General features: G+C 35.8%; 1 protein-coding gene across 5 annotated transcripts in view; it reads right to left on the reverse strand.

The window, feature by feature from the left end:
• Nucleotides 1–6782: 6782 nt before the first annotated feature.
• Nucleotides 6783–18286, reverse strand: part of FGF13 (fibroblast growth factor 13) — a 538338-nt gene continuing 526834 nt past the window's right edge. For all 5 annotated transcript variants that reach the window (XM_012782494.2, XM_012782498.2, XM_012782493.2 and 2 more), the window contains 2 exons: nucleotides 9705–9903; nucleotides 6783–8195 (listed from right to left, as the gene is read on the reverse strand). In XM_012782494.2, coding sequence (XP_012637948.1) covers nucleotides 8059–8195; nucleotides 9705–9903 — 336 coding nt within the window. In that variant the 3' untranslated portion in view covers nucleotides 6783–8058. The remainder of the gene's footprint in view (nucleotides 8196–9704; nucleotides 9904–18286) is intronic.

The raw sequence follows: 18286 nt of genomic DNA on the forward strand, positions 1-18286 counted from the left end.
ATCAGTTGTATTTCTATACACTAACAATGATGCATCTAAAAAAGAAATTAAGAAAATAATACTATTTACAATTGTATCAAAAAGAAAAAAAATACTTAGGAACAAATTTAACCAATGAGGTGAAAAATCTGTACATTAAAAACTACAAAATATTGATGAAAGTAATTAAAGAAGACAAATAAATAGAACAATGTCCTGTGTTCATGAATGGAAGAATTAATATTGTTAAAATGTTCATACTAACCAAGGTGATCTACAGATTCAATGCAATCCCTATCAAAATCTTAATGGAATTTTTCACAGAAATAGAAAATAATCATAAAATACTTATGGAACCACAAAAGTCCCTTAATAGCTAAAATAAACAAACTTGAGAAAGAAGAACTGAGCTGGAGCTATCAAACTTCCTGATTTCAAGTTATATCATAAATCTATAGTAATCAAAGCAGTATGGTACTAGTGTAAAAACAGACACATAGGCCAATGAAACGGAAGAGAAATAAACCAACACAGATATAATCAACTAATCTTCAACATAGACACTAAAAATAAGCCATGGGGAAAGAATAGTCCTTTCAGTAAATGGTTTTTGGAAAACTGAATATCCATATGCAAAAAAACTGAAATTAGATCCTTATCCTACAGTATACATAAAAATAAACTCATAATGGATTAAAGACTTAATCATAAGATCTGAAAATGTAAAACTAGGAGAAAAAATAAGAAATAAGCTCTTCGGCATTGGTCCTGGCAATGATTTTTTTGGATATAACACTGAAAACACGGGCAACCAAAGCAAAAATAAATAAGTGGGAGTACATAAAATTAAAAAGTCTCTCCATGGCAAAGGAAACAATCAACAAAATGAAAAGGCAGCTTGCATAATGTGAGAAAATATTTGCAAACTATATATTTGATAAAGGGTTAATATCCAAAATAGATAAGGAACTCATGCAACTCAATAACAATACAAATAACCCAATTTAAAGAAGGGCAAAGACCTGAATAATCTTATTTCCAATGAAGACATACAAATGACCTACATATATAGGAAAAGATGCTCAACATCATTAATCATAAAGGAAATGCAAATCGAAACCAAAATGATATCACCTCACACACGGTAAGAATAATATTATCAAAAAGTTAAAAGATAACAAACGTTGATGAGTATGTGGGGAAAAAATAGTACTCTTGTATAGTGTTGATGGGAATGTAAATTGGTATAGCCATTATGGAAAACAGTATGGAAGTTACTCAAAAACTAGAAATAGAACTATTATATGCTCCAGTAATCCCACTTTGGGTTATATATACAAAGAAAATGAAATCAGTTATGTCAAATAGACATCTTCACTGCTATATTCATTGCAACATTGTTTACAATAGACAAGATATGGAAACAAGCTAAGTGTCCATCAATGAATGAATGAATAAAGAAAATGTGAGAATGGAATATTAATTAGCCATAAAAGAAGGAACTCCTGCCATTTGCAACAACATGGATGAACCTGCAGAACATTATGCTAAGTGATATAAGCCAGACATAAAAAAAACAAATACAACATGATATCACTTAAATTAATAGAATTTAGAAAAGTCAAACTGATGGATACAGAGAGCAGAATGCTGGTTACCAGGGACTGGAGGTTGGGGTAATTGGGAGATGTAAAAAAACTTACTATTTTATACCTTTATATATTATTTAGACTTCTCAAAACAAATATCTGTTACCTTGACATATAAAAAGTACATTTTAGACGGCAAGATTGTTAAAAAAAGTTTACCTTTCATCATTTTGGTGATTTTTTTCTTTTTCTATAAGATTGTACTGCTCAAACTACCCATATTGCTTATGAATTCTTTTAGAAAAGTAAAGTACAGGTTATCCAACAGAAGAGATGGAAGAATTAGTAAGGTCTGTCCACTAGAGCCTAATGAGCAATGCTCTGAATCATACTTTTCTCACAGACCATTTTCTTTGGTTTTCTCTACTGAAGAGAATAATTTACTCATTGGGTTTCTACAAAACATATAGAGCAACTTGATTTCAGAGACACTCCAATAATATAGACCTTGGTGGCTCATGATCTCTTTCAGGTAATGAGATATAATGGAATGAGGCAATGCAGGGAGATTGCTCATTTACCGGACATCACTTGCATACTAGGGGGTCTCTGCCTCTCATTGTCCAGCTGCACTATGCCAATTATTGTTTTCTAGATACCCAGGGCTACTTCAAGTGCCTTTCACATAAGGTTCTGTGCCTTTGCTTATACTCTTTTTTTTTTTTTTTTTTTACTTGGTGCATCTACACTACCTTTTTGGCTATTGAATTCCTACTCACCTTTTAAGATTCAACTGAAAAATTAACTCTTCTGTTACATTTTAAAAATTTCCTTCATCAATATTTTTCCTCCTTCTGTTCTCCTGGCACTTTGATTATATTATAGCACTTATCATAAGTTTGATACTCGCATGTCTATCTACCACTCTTAACTGAGAATTTGTAGAATGCAGAACCTGTGAATCCAATTTTTAGCCCAGTTTAGCCACTTACTGCATGTGACTGCCAGGAACATTGAAGCTTTCTTTACCCAAACCTTCTTGAGAGTATGTAACAGAACTTCTTATCTCCACAACACAAACACACACAAACACACACACAGTAGGGCAGTTTTTGGTGTGTATCTAGCACACTGTGTTGGTGAAATGTAATGGTGGTGTGTTTTGAAATGTTCTTCATGACTCATGAAAGTCAAACATTGTTCAAGCCGTTTTGTTTGGCTGTTTTACATTAAAAGGAGAATTATGGTATAGCCAAACTTGGAGAATTAGCTCATTCTGGTTTTGAAATTTTTGAAGAAGAAAAGAGCACTTAGACTGTAATCATCCAGTTTGTTCCAGGGTATTAGTGACAGAGGTTTACATATATGAAGAATGTAAAACTGAATAGTTACTTCCAATTGGAGTTCCACTTTATGAATCTCAGTAAGGAAAAAATCTTCTCTATATCTAAACCTCAGAATATCTCTTTTTCTACAAAATTGACTCAGCGTCAATCCATTTATCTTTGTGTGAATGCTTTATCCAGGACTTGGACACGTGCTGTGCAGCATTAACAGTTTATAAGGTAATAAATATCTACCCAGCCAAGAAGCTGAGCAATTGACTCAAAGGAGCTGAGTTTTTACTCAATCATCACCCCATACATTTCTTTTACTCTAATTGCTAACTTTACATAGCACTGTAAAAAAAGTATTTAAGTGTGCACACAATTATTTATAGTACAAAATGTGCAGACATGCTAACATGTTATCGGGCAAACCTGGGCAATACTCCTTAGTGTGCAGAAGTGTCCAAGCTGGCAAGACAGCTTCAGAAGCCAAGAAGCCCTGGATTTTGAATTTGGCTCTTCCAGTCTCCCTACTGAATAGACATAGGGTCATACTCCCAGAGGAACAGAGTATATTCAAGTCATTTTGGAGGCACATCTATGTGTGTGCACACATGTGCGTGAGTGTGTGAAGTGTTTGCAGAAGAGGCAGGGTGTTTGAAACAAAAACTAATAAAAAATGAAACATTGGATTGATATTTGGTTTATAATTCTAAACATGGAAATTATCCTCGTTGTGTGTTCTAGAAAGACTTCCTGCATGATGACAGAATTGCAGCTGTGACAAACTTCTTCAAGAATACCCACATATAAACTAGAACATTCCCCAAATGATGCCATATAGTTTTCTGCATTATTTATTATGGTAAATGTGATGAGAAACACCAGACTCTTGAACTCACATTATATTAGCAGAAGTGCTGATTGATTTGGCACAAATTATTGTTCCTTGTGCAACAAATTCAAACCAACCTCTAAATAACAGCACAATGTTTAGAGATTAACAAGTCCAAGGAAGTAATAGTTCATGAAAGTAACTCCTAAAGGCCGTTTCTTCTAGGTTGCTATTTTCTTTTCTTTTTTTTTTTCTCTCTCTCTTTTGGAGCTAAAGAGAGTCTAGATTTAGAGACATAGACTTTTTAGTGTACTGTGGCTTATAGCATTCTCAATCATTAAGGAAAAGGGCACACCTGAGGTGATAGAATAAGCTAGCATGGCAGCCAGGTGTTTTCATTTCAGGATAGCTCAATGCATCAAGTGAAGCCATGGGACCACATTTTTGTGGATGGAACTATAAAATGTATGAAAAGTTGCCATTTTAAATATAGTTAAGAACTTGGGGGTACTAGTGGCCTGCCCTGGCTGTAGTTTACCAGTTGTTTTGTAATTGGAAATGGTAATCTATTATGCCACGGCCATATCCTTGCACAGATTTTGGTAGTGGCAAGTGAGGTCCTGCTGCAATCAATACCTAAAATGTGGAAATAGATTTGACTAGAGGTTGAAATAATTTTGAGAAGCATAATGGAAAAAGATTGTCTTGAAGAGACCTCTGGTAGAAATATGGATGTTCCTTAAAGAGTCTGCCACTGAGGCACATTTCCATTTTACCCATGAAGGACACGCTTCAGCCAAATGAGGCTTCTAAGGCATATTTGCATGAAATTTGGTCAACATGTTTATCATTTGTGATATCACCACCACTTATCCACAGAATGGTTATAATCAGCTGGTGTAGAAGAAGAAATGATCCTATTAGATATTCATATTCCCCCATGTGTTCACTTGGACAATGGATGCTTGGAAGTAGAAAATGTGTAGCTGAGGTCTTTGAAACATTGTTCAGTGACATTGAGTGGATTAGGCCGGGGACAATGTACTAGTGAGGGTGGTGAGAAGGAAAGCCACAGATCACTTGTCTCTCATTCTTTAAGGATTTCATGGTAATGAGCAATTTTCATCAAGTACAGACTAAACTCCTGGTGGAGAAAAACTGAAGCTCATTTTGCTTTCAAAGAATTGCAAGTAGCTTGAAAAAAGTGGTTATATTCTTTTTCATAATGTACTCTAGGATAAATACAGTGTAAGTATTGGATCTACATTCACTAACAGTAGTGACAACATGAGAGCATGTGCGATGCCATGGTACAGTGGTTTTCAAACTGTGGTAGCATCAGATTCAGCAGATTCTCAGGCACAACCTAAAACCATGGAAGCATGCAAAACACCATGGGTGATTCAAGTACCCACAGAAGGGTTGAAGACTACCACTCTCCTGCAGTGTTAACAGGTGCTCAATGAAAATATGGCTTTCTGGCCATATAAGTGTATTTCAGTATTTCTCAAAGTTAAGTAGACTTCCTTTAACACAGGGCTTTTCAGAATTTAATGTGCTAATGCACGCTAATCCTGAAGAAGGGAGTAGTGTATGCCAGTGGTTCTCAAAGTATAGCTCCCCAGGACCGGCCACCTCAGTATCACTTGGGAACTTGTTGGAAATGCAAAGCTATGTGCCTACCCCAGACCTACTCAATCAGAAACTCTGGAAGTGGGATCCATCGGTCTGAGTCTTTGTAAGCCTTACAGGTGATGCTGATATCTTCTAAAGTCTGAGAACCAATAGTCCAATAGTGTTTGCAGCGTTTTCCAAAATTATTGACTACACAATCTTTTCTTCTTTCATCAAGGAGGTAGCAGGACTAATATTTTTTATCATGAAGAATGCTAATTCAAGTGTCGCGCGTGTGTGTGTGTGTGTGTGTGTAAGTAATGAAGATGTGTGAAAGTGCTAGCATCATCACTTGTAGGGAGGTTTCCTTGAGGATTTATTTACTAACTGATTTATTTAAACACTACCTCCTGTTAAAAACAACTTAAGGCAGCTCAAAATGAATGCTGGGAATGAAGGACTCTTTCTGGGTATTTTGACACCCTCCTCTTCATGCCAGGCTTCCCCAAGACACCAAAGTGCTGATTTGATTGCAAAAGCATGCTCCTTGAGCCCCAGTAATTTTATTTTGCAAATGCCCCCGAAAAACACTAGTGAATTATGCTTTACCTGTTATATCACTCTTCCCTCCATATACAGATACTCCTGGACTTATGATGGGGTTACATCCCAATACTCATCATAAGTTGAAAATATCATAACTTGAAAATTCATTTAATACACCTAACAACTTAGCCTACCTTAAATGTGCTCAGAAGACTTTCATTAGCCTGCAGTTGGACAAAATAACATAAAGCCCATTTTATAATAAAGTATTGAATAGCTCATGTAATTTATTGAATATTGTACTGAAAGCGAAAAACACAATGGTTGTATGGGTACCTGAAGTACTATTTCTACTAAATGCATATCACTTTTGAAGCATTGTAAAATCAAAAAAATCATACGTTGAACGATTATATTTCAGAGACTGTCTTTATTAACTATTCTTGAAGCAGTCATTGCTAGGCAATGGCAGCTTTGGATAGCTAGAGAAAAGTCATCAACATTTCAGAATGTTTATATTTTACTTTAGCTCTCAGAGGTGGAAAGGGGACATGAGATATTTAGTCCTGTGTATTCGCTCTATGGAGGAGAGAAATGAGCAACAGAGAGGAGAAATGATACTATGAATGGCAGAGAGAATGCTAGAACTTAAGTGTCATTTGTACAATTTAGTCACTGAATGGGAATGAGAATTCCTCTGTAGCAATCTTAAGTCGAAGTACAGTAACTAGTATGATAAACACACCTTAAAGGCTGTTCATGTTAATCTGAATTTCTAGACTGTAGATTATCCAAGTAGGGTGACTTTATCTACATTATTCGGTATTTAATTACGGTTTCTACTATAGCTAATGGCACATGATGGACGCTCAATAAATACATGTTGGAGGATTTTTCTTTGAATGAATATAAAGAGTTTATTCGGTGCGTATTTGGGTATACAACAACAAATATTAAACAACTTTCATTTTACTTTTGGTGCACAGGACAGTAAACTGCCTGTACATGCTATGTTCACTTTTGGAACACAGATTTTAACAAATATTAAAGCACAAAATCTTACATATCATGCAACTCTATGCCAAGATTCCAACTTTCTTCCATGCAACAGATATGAAGATCTAAATGGTAACCTAGCTAAGTCTTAAACACTTTTCCAGTAGCAAGTATAATATATGTTGTTTAGGGGGAACCAGTCTTAACATTTCCTTGTACACAATATTCACGTGCCAAATACAATGACAGGAGGACTCATACATATACAGATAAGACACTTCTTATTTTAGCAACACAAAAGACAATATCACAGTTCCACAGTTCTTGTCTTTACACAAGAAGCCACAATAACATTTTAACATGATACACAAATGGAATTAAGAGAATTCTACACTTGAGGGTAATCATTTTTTAAGTTATCTTTACTGACTGGGGTTGACAATATAACTTAATTTCTATGCACAAAGTATAGCACAAGAACTTGACCAGAATACTATAAACCTAAAAAAAAAAAAAAAAGAAATTGCTAAAATCACAAGAACACTGTTACTTTGAGCCTGAGATGCCAATTCAGATTCAACCCTGAATTTGGTTGATTTGGGTGACACAGAGTCAATAGAACCATTGAATTTCAGAAATCAATAAAGTTGCACTATACCGAAGTAAAGAGTACATTTGAATCAAGCGTAGATAGAAAACATTAAGCCAAGAAAACAACACAGTTCACATAATTTTGTTTGCTCCTACAAAACATTTAAGCAGTTAATTTTGTTTTGTTTTGTTTTCTTTTTTTTTTTTTGTTTTTGGAGAATAATTGTGGTCTTTTAAATTTTCTTGGTTGGAGAGTAAATTCTGATCAGTATTAGTACTGTGAAATATTTTTGGTTTGTCATCTCCAAAGTACAGGTGAGATCATGAGAAAATTTGGCAGTCCTTCTCCCAGATTTAGTTCACTGATAATGTTTGGCATTCTTTTGCACAAGCGCAATCTAAATTATGGGGCTTTAGTATGTATGATAAAGTCTAATGGCAGATAGAATAGTGAACTCTGCCTGTTTGTTTGGTAAATGTCACTGACAAATTTGAACTGTTAGGTGAAGGACTGCTAGAAGAATTCAACAGCACCTGGAGGTAAGGTTCTGTTACAGAGCCCTTGTTTTGCCCTCACTGGCTACGTTGATTCATTGTGGCTCATGGATTTGCCTCCATTCAGCATGCCAGAGACGCTTCTGCTCTTGGTTGGGGTCCCACTTCCAGATCGGGAGAACTCCGTGAGATCGTGCAGTGACGGCTCCTTGTACATGGCCACTGAAAAGCACATAAAAATGGTGTAAAAGGCCTTTAAATGGGCACACCAATGTATTGTATTCTTGAAAATTGCTAAGAAGAGGTTTTAAGTGTTCTCACCACAAAAATCTTAAGTCTATGAGGCAGCACATATGTTAATGGCTTGATTTAGCCATTCCACAATGTATGTGTGTGTGTATTTCAAAATATCTTGCCCATGATAGGTATATATATATATATATATATATATATATATATATAATTTTTGTCAAGTAAAAAAAAACTAAAACAGAATAAAGGAAATTGGGCAAGAAAAAAAAAATGGGCATACCACACTGGGTCCTCAACTTTTCTTCTGGTTACTACTAGGCTTCTGTGCCCTAAGCCAAACATGAAAAATGCTGTTTTCAAGGACTCGGTTGAGTGGATGGATTAGATTAAGTCTTGGTACAATAGTGTGTAAAGAATTTTAATGCCTAGCTTCTATCACTTATGGTTATATACCAGAGGGTTAATGAAAAATGCATTTAATAAAGCTCTTAGAAGTTTAAATATGATCTACAGCAAACTGTGCAAGCCAAACACTGATTTCTGTCACACTTTAAAATGAACCTCTCTAAGAGGTTAAGTATTAGCAAATTCTTGGTGCAATAAATGGTAAAAATTATTGTTGTGCTGGAAATAAAAATACTAGTTTATACACATGCAGCACTTATAACGTTAGATACTGTTCTTCGTATGTATTATCTCATTTAATCCATGTAAGAATCTTATGACATAAGTACTCTTATCCATATTTAGTGAGACATGGTAGAGAAGAGACAGAAAAATGCCAGCAAAGCAGAGCAGAGAAATACGTCAAAGAGGTTACCAGCCTGGGGTTAGCATAGGGTTTTAGAGTAGAGGCAGACTGCCTAGCTCACATCAGCATAGCACTGTGTTTCATACCACATTCTCAGCCAGAGTACCTGGACCCAAGGCCCAGCTTCACTTTTTATTAACCAGGTATCTTGAACAGGTTATGTACTTGTGTGTGCCTGAAGGTACCACTACTTCTAATATCCCTATCTTCCATGACTTATTCCTATCCCTTATGCTTTTTAATTTGCTATTAATCTGCTAATAATGACTAGAAAACAAAACTATGGCTGAAAATTGTTGAAATAATATTGTTGGGCCCTTAGAGAGACCGAAAGGAGCTTTCTGCTAAGTGTTAAGTATACACATATTTTAACATTTATGTCTCTGCCGAGGGACCATTTTAGCATAATTTGAGGTTCTTGGCTGTCCTGAGTTAGCAATTGAGCTACTTCCACCTAAGTAAGGTGTTACTATATGTAGATGCACTATGGAAAAATTAAAATCAGGAGATTAGATATTTTTGAATGTTATAAAATGTTTGTAAATTTTGGTATAGATTCCTTAATGTGGAAGAACTATGTTCCACTTTCAAAAGTGTGATGATAAAGGATTGGTTTAAATTAGTGTTTTTAGTACCATAATCCATAGTTCCTAAAACATCAAATTTACCTTTCAGTGGTTTGGGCAGAAAATGGGCTGCAGGCTTGTTCTTCTTCACGTGGTTGCCTTTCATGATCTCTCCTTCTTTGTTCAGACCCAGATACCACCCTCGGCCTGACTGCTGCTGACGGTATATCATTGATGAATATGTCACGTAATAATTTTCAAACACTGATTCTTTGAATTTGCACTCAGGTGTGAAATGTTCCTGCAACAAAAGTAAATAAACAGAAGCTCAATGTTTATAGCCATGAATTTCATACAGAATCATCCAGTTATCTGGTATTACCTTTCAGAAGTTTAGGATACACTTTGTTAAAGCTTGTATGATGGGTGCTATATTTTAATAGTTATAAACTATTATCATTGGAAACCAACAGACTATATATAACATTTCATATGATGCTTTAGAGAAAAAGCACTAAGTGAAAGTGCTACTGATCAATGATTAGCTCTCTTTGTAATAGGTAATGGGAATATTAGAGCTGGCCACATAAGTGCTATATATTGGACAAATGCAAGAGCCAAGGACTGAAAAGACAAGCATAAAGCTATCACACAGAGCTTTGTTCCCTTTGGGATTAAATAAGAGAAAAATAAACATTCAGTCCTTGTACTTAATTTTCATGGATTTTTGAGTTATTATACACTATGGTTGACAACAATGGTTGTCAATTACCCTAGGCTGAAACCTGTGTTACAATGCCTGCTGCCTATATATCTAAAAGGATGCTACAAACAAAGGCTACCTTTTACTTTAAGCTAAACCAAATTGATATTTTTTAGATCATTGGACCTTGACATAAAAAAGAAAAAAATTCCCCCTCACCCCCTCCCTACCTTACAGTAATATTTACAAGCAAATCAATATAGAGGCAAGAAATTTACAGTAATTCTACAAGCATACATGAGAAAGCAGCCACCCAGGGACTTTGAATCCTGAAATGTGGTTTTATGCCATGTATTTGGCCACGTATTTTTTTGGACTGGGCCATTCAAATGAAGGGTTCCTGACCTAACAGACCATTTCAGGGGGGAAAACAACCCCTCCTTTTAAATTTGTGTGTTTGTGCAATAAACAGCCATGAAAAATGACCATTTCTAACCCAAATGAAATGAACAGTAGATTTTAATTTATAAGTAATCCATAGAGTAGCAAAGTAGCAAAAGGAAGATAATGTGGAAAATGGTAAGTGAGCTACATGTGATGGAATCACGAATGAAGCTATCAGATTTTTGCTAATTTGCTGAGATATTATCAGGAATAACTTTTAATAATATCACCAAAGAAAAAAAATGTAAAAATACTGCAAACTTTCTGGGACACCAGTCTTTTTAAAAAATGTCTTTATGGTCTTACCTTCCCTCATTTTTGTATTTGATATCATTCTAAGCAATGCACACCACCTGCGCAACAACATCTGAAGGACTCTCAGAATCATTTCAGCAAACAGGGACACATTCCTCAAGAGAGGCAGCTTTTGTCTTAAAGTTAAGCATTCAAGCAATTTTCTTTCCTTTTTTCTGTGAGTCCACAAACCCAATTTCACCCAGTAATCTGCCTGATTTCCCCTTATTGGCCTCCAGAATGCCCAGATTGGTTTGTCTTTTGGGGTTATTTCAGCCTAGAGGCACACTTGAAAGATCCTCATAGGACTCAACCTACTCGAGGAGAAATGTACTTCTAAGGCAACTGTCACATGTTAGGAACCAAAGTGTTCTATTTATGGACTGTGAAAACTCCTCTTTGTAGGATTTCTCAACATAGGGAAAGCCAAGAAAGTACAAAGAAATTTGACTAAAAATCTCCACATTTCCTCTAGTGATGAGGGCAACTGCATAGAATATTTCTGAAATTCTTTGGAAATTAAATCACCATTTGGACAAAACAAAAACAAAAAAAAAACACCTTCATCCTTGCATAACAAATTTTCTTTTCATAAAGGGTCAGAAATCTGGTGAATAATACATATTATAGAAGGAAGAAGTTCTAATGTTTTATAGCAGAAGAGTGTGACTAGTAAATAACAATATATTGTATTTTTCAAAATAGCTAAAAGAGAGGACTTAAAATGTACCCAACAAATAGAAATGATTAATATTCAAGTGATAGAGACCCCAAATACCCTGACTTGATCATTATAAGTCTATGTATGTAACAACATTTCACATGTATCCTATAAATATGTACCAATGTATAAAATAATAATAATAATAATAAAAGAAGTGTTGTATGAGAACAGAAAAAGCCAGACTGGGGGACTGTGGAGGGATTTACAGAGAGGGTGATATTTTAGCTGACACTTTCAATATAGAAAAAAGGGAAGAATAATATTTGAAGCATAGAGTTACACTTCCTCTTCTCTTGTGTTCCTTGTCTCAGTAATTGAAGTTCATCATCCTGGCAGTTGCTCACACTTAAATCTTCATAAGACCTTTAGTTCATTTATCCACATGTTTTCTAGTCCATGATCCATGACCTTCACCTTCCATTCCCATTGTTACTGTTGTATTTGTGACCTTATTACCTCTTCACTGGACTGCTGTAATAACCTAACTAGTCTCTACTCTTCTGTTGGCAAGTTTACCTTCCTAAAGCCAAGTTCCCTTCTTTGGAAACTTTTGAGGATTTCACCTTAAAACAACAAACAACTTGATGTGGCAGTTAAAAAAATAAGCACCACATGTACTCACCAGCAAATTGGTATTAACTGATCAACACCTAAGTGGACATATAGGAATAACATTTATCGAGTGTCGAGCAGATGGGAGGGGGGAGGAGGGGATGGGTACATACGTACATAATGAGTGTGATGGGCACCATCTGGGGGATGGACACACTTGAAGCTCTGACTCCAGCAGGGGAGGGTGGAAAGGCAACACACATAACCTAAACATTTGTACCCCCATAATATGCTGAAATAAAAAAACAATTCTCCATAATTCAGTTACTACCATGCCTTCCAGTGTTATTCTCTACCACAGAACTGTGTGTGCCTTTATGCCTTCACAGATGCAACTCATTTCTTTTGTTTAGAATGTCATTCCTCTATTTCGCTACGTACTGGCTTTCTTCTCAACCCTCAAGACGCAGCTCAAATATAACTGTTTTTGGAATCATGTATAGCATCTCCCAATCATAACTGATTATGCTCATATCTGTGCTCCCGTAAACTCTATCTGCATCTCTAGCATGGCCCTGTGTGTGATGCATACATGTGCATGATTAGCTCCAGATGGCAAGGAACCTATCTTATTTATTTCCCAATCTACCTCCCCACTCTCAAAAATGACGAGTCATATTGCCTAGCACATGGCGCACCATGCAATTATTTTCTATAGAATTTGAATTTCTGAGAGCCAGATTTAAATATTGTAAATTCCAGGACACAGAAGTATCAACTAGTAAAAAGTCTATAGGGAATTTCCTTAATACCACACCATAAAATCAGCTGTATGTAAAAGGAGGCTGTCATTGTATGGACAGATCCTGCAAATGTGCTTTTAATATCTGCTAAGAATAACATGGCACCTACAACATTAGAGGAAAAAACTTGGCAATTGTTACAACTATGGGAAAATAGCAAGGAAGGACTCAATGAACTGAATGCTCTGTCACATCCTGGCAATTTCTTAGTCATCACCACTAAATTTGGACTCAAAAGCTCAGTAGAGAGGGAGAAAAATGAGGCCAAAAAAAGAATGTTGAAGCAACCAAAGGAGTGTTCTGTTCTCTGTGTGTGACACTGTCATTTTATCCAGTATTGGAATGAGTAGGTAGAAAAGGCTTGGTTTTTATCAAATGTGGGAAAACATGAGAATTGCACCTAACAGGAAGGCCCACCAAAAGGGGCAGAAGTCCAGTTGCATCTCCCTATCTCTCAGTAGTGATTCATATAAATAATAGAAATTCGATTTATCCCAATGCAGGAAAGCCCTATTCAGAGGAGATCAGGTAGACATATGCCAAGAAACCAACCTACTTTGATTGATCTGGAGATGCTCACTAATGCTCTGGAAGAAGGTACCATGGCGGTCTTGACAAATAGGAAGCACTAAATGAAGGCATTAATCACTGTTGTCTGGACTTAATAGGCAGTAGATAAATATTGGCTATTATAATGAATGAATGAATGAAAAAAATGTCATGTATTCCTTGCATAGTCACTAAGAAATTACTTGGCCTGAGTACAAAAGATATTTTATATCATATAAACTTTTATGCATTCATTTCTCTTATAAGTTGTTTACTTTTCTTACACATTTAGATATTTTCAGAGAAATAACATCTTTTTGGTTCATGAAATAATCAACCTGTCTCTATTATCTTTCCTCTGTATACTCATCTCTATTCCCCTTTAAGTTCAATGTTTCTTTCTCCTCAGTGAATATTAAACCTTTTATCTAAAGAATCCATACTAAGGCCAGGTGCGGTGGCTCACGCCTGTAATCCTAGCTCTCTGGGAGGCCGAGGCGGGCGGATCGTTTGAGCTCAGGAGTTCAAAACCAACCTGAGCAAGAGCGAGACCCCATCTCTACTATAAATAGAAATAAATTAATTGGCCAGCTAATATATATAGAAAAAATTAGCCGGGCATGGTGGCACATGTGGAGGCTGAGGCAGGATGATTGCTTGAGCCCAGGAGATTGAGATTGCTGTGAGCGAGGCTGATGCCACAGCACTCACTCTAGCCTAGGCAACAAAGTGAGACTCTGCCTCAAAAAAAAAAAAAAAAAAGAAAAAAAAGAATCCATACTAGTTAGTTATAATGATCATTCATAGTTTTGGTAAGGAATGGGGAATCTACATTTAGAGAACAAGTGGATCCAGGAGCAAAATCTAATACCTCTTTTTACTAATTTCTAATTTACTCACACAATTAAGGAGAAAATAATTCTTTGGAGGCTGCAATATCACTGACAAGAAGAAAACATTCGGGACCCTAAACATCACCTCAATAGAACTATATTGGGGAATTCTTACAGTCAGAGATATCAATTGTCAGCTGCCCTTATCAGGGCCTATTAGACCTCCACATAGACTTTGAAAGGCAAGCAAAGAAGGCATTCGCACAAGAAGTAATGCTGAATATATGCAAATAACCCCAAGATCCAATGGTGTTCCAGAGAACATCTTTGCCCCATAACAAAGGGCTTGGGGCCACTGTAAATTGCTACTCTCTGTTACAGTCACAAGAAGCAATAGTGCTCTGGGTTGCCTGTGACTCTGAGGGTGGTGTGGACACAGTGCAGTACCTCTGGCCTCCCATAGCTGAAGCCAGGTCAGAATAAGTGTGATCTGGCATGATGGCTTCCCTGAAGGGAGCCAAGTAAAGGCCATGTCAGTCAACAGAAGATGTATAGCTACATCCTCAGTAGCCATAAAGAAAAAGATGAGAGCTAAAATGTAATATATCTGTGTATCATTTATGTCAGTGATAAAAATGCATATTGACATAAACAATATCTGTATATTGTTTAAGTAAATGTCTTAAACACATCTCCAATACCAAAATATACACACCAAGACTAAATGCCTTCCTGATTAATATAAGTAATTTGGCAAATGTAGGCCTTCATAATGGGTTTTTCATACCTTTTTTTTCCTGCTTGTGCATTTTAAGCTATGGTACCATTGATAGGGTGGCAGTATTTCATTTGAGTCTGTATCTCAGCAGGATAAGAAGCTTTGAGGATTGTCATATAGACTGTAAATGTTTCCTTTTAACACATTTCTCTGAAAAATATTTTTCAAACGGGCTGCACTGATTCCCTTGGATCAAGATAAGCAACAGAATCTTATGAGGTTGTTCATATATAAAATGGTACCATTAAGTCCCAAGACTGTCGAACAAAGTCTGTGATAATGGTATTGTATTTTAAGTATAACCTTTCATATATGTGCATGTCATGCCAAGTGTACACATCCTGGTACAGGTTAATGTTTCTCAATATATTTTATTTTATCCACATGTAACATTTTTTAAAGCAGCCATCATAAAACACAAAACAAACATAGTTTATAGATATATGAGCAAGCATTTAAAGAAACGTTTGATAGTGAACCTAGAAACACATGATTTCCTCTTTTCAACAGCAGGTCCTGTAAACATATTTTGACTAATCTACCTCTCCCTTCTATGCCCCCACTTCTCTCTCTTCCCCTCCTCTCTTCCAGCCACATTTTCAGTAGGCTGATCATCCAATTAATTTAACAATTACTGCCAATAGCAAGGGTCACTCTTTTAATTCTGAGACATGTTCTGATGATACTTAATTTTCTAGATTTAAAGTTAGCAGGTAAGCAGGTCTGACTTGTGTGCATCAGTTCGTACCCAACCTAATGAAAATGATACACAGATTAAAATTAAACTTTCAACTCTTAAAAAAAATTAATAAATGGAATCTTAAAACATAAATCCTACCCATGGGGGTGACAATGTAGCCACCTATATTCTCTAAACAGTCTTCCCCTCCATTGGTGATTTCAAAATCCAGGACTAATTGCTATATTCAGGGCTTTGATGTTCTCTCCCAGGATATATTTGATGTGAATGAACTTCGTTATTACTGAGATAAAAGCATAGGAAAGGAGAGGTTGTGGAAGAGGGAATCAATACTCACCTAGTGCACTGTAGCTAAGCAAAATTACTAATTCATGATAGAGTATGGTTTGTTCATTTAAATATCCACTGGACTATGAGATACTTGAGGGCAGCTCCTACCATAAGGTCTGGCTTATAGTATATTATCAATACATATCTGATTCAACAAATAAATGAAAAAAGGAATATCATATGAAGAGACCTTGGAAGCTCTCTTGTACAAATCCAAAAAAGGGCTAAATGTGGCACTACATTTTCCAAATGAATAGAGGGCTGTTTTAAAGTAGAGATGGACAGGTCAGAATTTGCCTGTGAGAACAGAAAGAGTAGGAGATAAAAAGAGGAAAGTGGCCTACAGAAAAATTCAATTTAAAAAACTGGAAAGGAAGAAAAGGAGGGATAGGAAGGGTGGAGAAGAAGTGAAGGAAGTGAGGGAGGGAGGGGAGAAGGAGGAATAGAAGGGAGAATAACAAAAGCAATGCTTAAGTTACAAGAATAAAGAGATCCCTGCTAACTAATACACAGGCATGAAACTTATACACTTGGTCCTTGGGTCTGCAAATAATTAAACATTTTAATTAAATTCTATTAGCCTGACTTTTGTAAAATGGTGAAAAAACATCTAACAGTTCTGCTGACCATATTGGGTTGTTGTATCATACAACATGAGATGATGTATGTGAAAGAAGCTCTAAACTGTAAACCGCCGTAAATATGAAATGTGGGATTACTTCTGATAATACAGGCCCAGAAAACCAGGGCCAAAGAAATAAATTTGCTTTTCTTCTCAAAGTTCTTTTTCACTATGGAGTGAATTTACAAAGAAAGGGCCTGCCTATATATGTTTTATTAACAATGGAAGAATATAAATTCTGCCAAAAATTAGGAGTGCACATGAATTACACTTTGTGTTTAGTGCTCTCCTCCAAGCTTGGCTCCCAGAAGACTGTTTTGCTTCCTTTCATTTTTCATTTTTGTCTGCAGCAGGCTGAAATGACTGCAGTACTTCAAGCCATAGCACTAAAGAAATGAGGTGCTTAAAAGGGCTTCATGAAATACCATGCCATAAAATGACTTAAAAGTATACATGCTAATTAGTAAGCATTTTTAAAGAAATGCAAATTATTATTAAGAACATGTACATGGGACTATTTTTCCTTATATGGTTACAGTGAAATTTCTTGGTTTCATTTCTATATTTCAAGATATTTCATAGACATTTTATTCTACCTTATATTGACCCCACAAAATATGCCAGCTCAGTATTGCTTTTTCCCCTTAGTTCTTCACAAATAAAAATGAGAAAAATATTAAGGGACCTGTCAACCAATGGCCTGTTGAAAACAGAATTAGGACCCAGATATGACCATATTTTAGCTTCAGAGTTTATTTAGTCCCCTGTGCTGGCTTGTTCTGGATTTTCATATATTTCTGTAAAGCAGTGTCATGCAATGGATTATACAGGCTATCAATTTTTTCAAAGTGATTCGTTTTATAAAACACACTGGCATAAACTAGAAATAAAAAATAATAAGACCAAACAAAAACAATGCATCTCTTATAGAAGCTAAGAGGGATTATTTTTGTCACGATATACAAAATTACATAATCCAAAGGCCTCACTCTGCTTTAAACCTGGTCAGCAAATAAATTTTGAAATAGAAGTAACTTGTTGAGATCCATGACAAAGAAGAGGGATGACCACATGTCCTCCAGACTGTGTGACTGGCCTAAAACAGTGTTAGTCTGACCCTAACCTTCCAGAAGAATACAGATTGTTTAGGCAATCCTATTAGGTAGCAGAGGATATACTTCATTTTACATAAAATATGTTCCAGAGAGACTGTGTGAACATCAAGTCATATTTTAAATCTTACTAAGAGATCTCACTGTTTAACAGAAATCTGCAGGAAAAATATTTTTTTCAGGTGAAGAATACTTTTCTGAGGTGAATAATCCCCTAAACATTTTTTTTTGTCTATTATG

This window comes from Microcebus murinus, chromosome X (assembly GCF_040939455.1).
Source record: "Microcebus murinus isolate Inina chromosome X, M.murinus_Inina_mat1.0, whole genome shotgun sequence".
NCBI lineage: Eukaryota > Metazoa > Chordata > Mammalia > Primates > Cheirogaleidae > Microcebus > Microcebus murinus.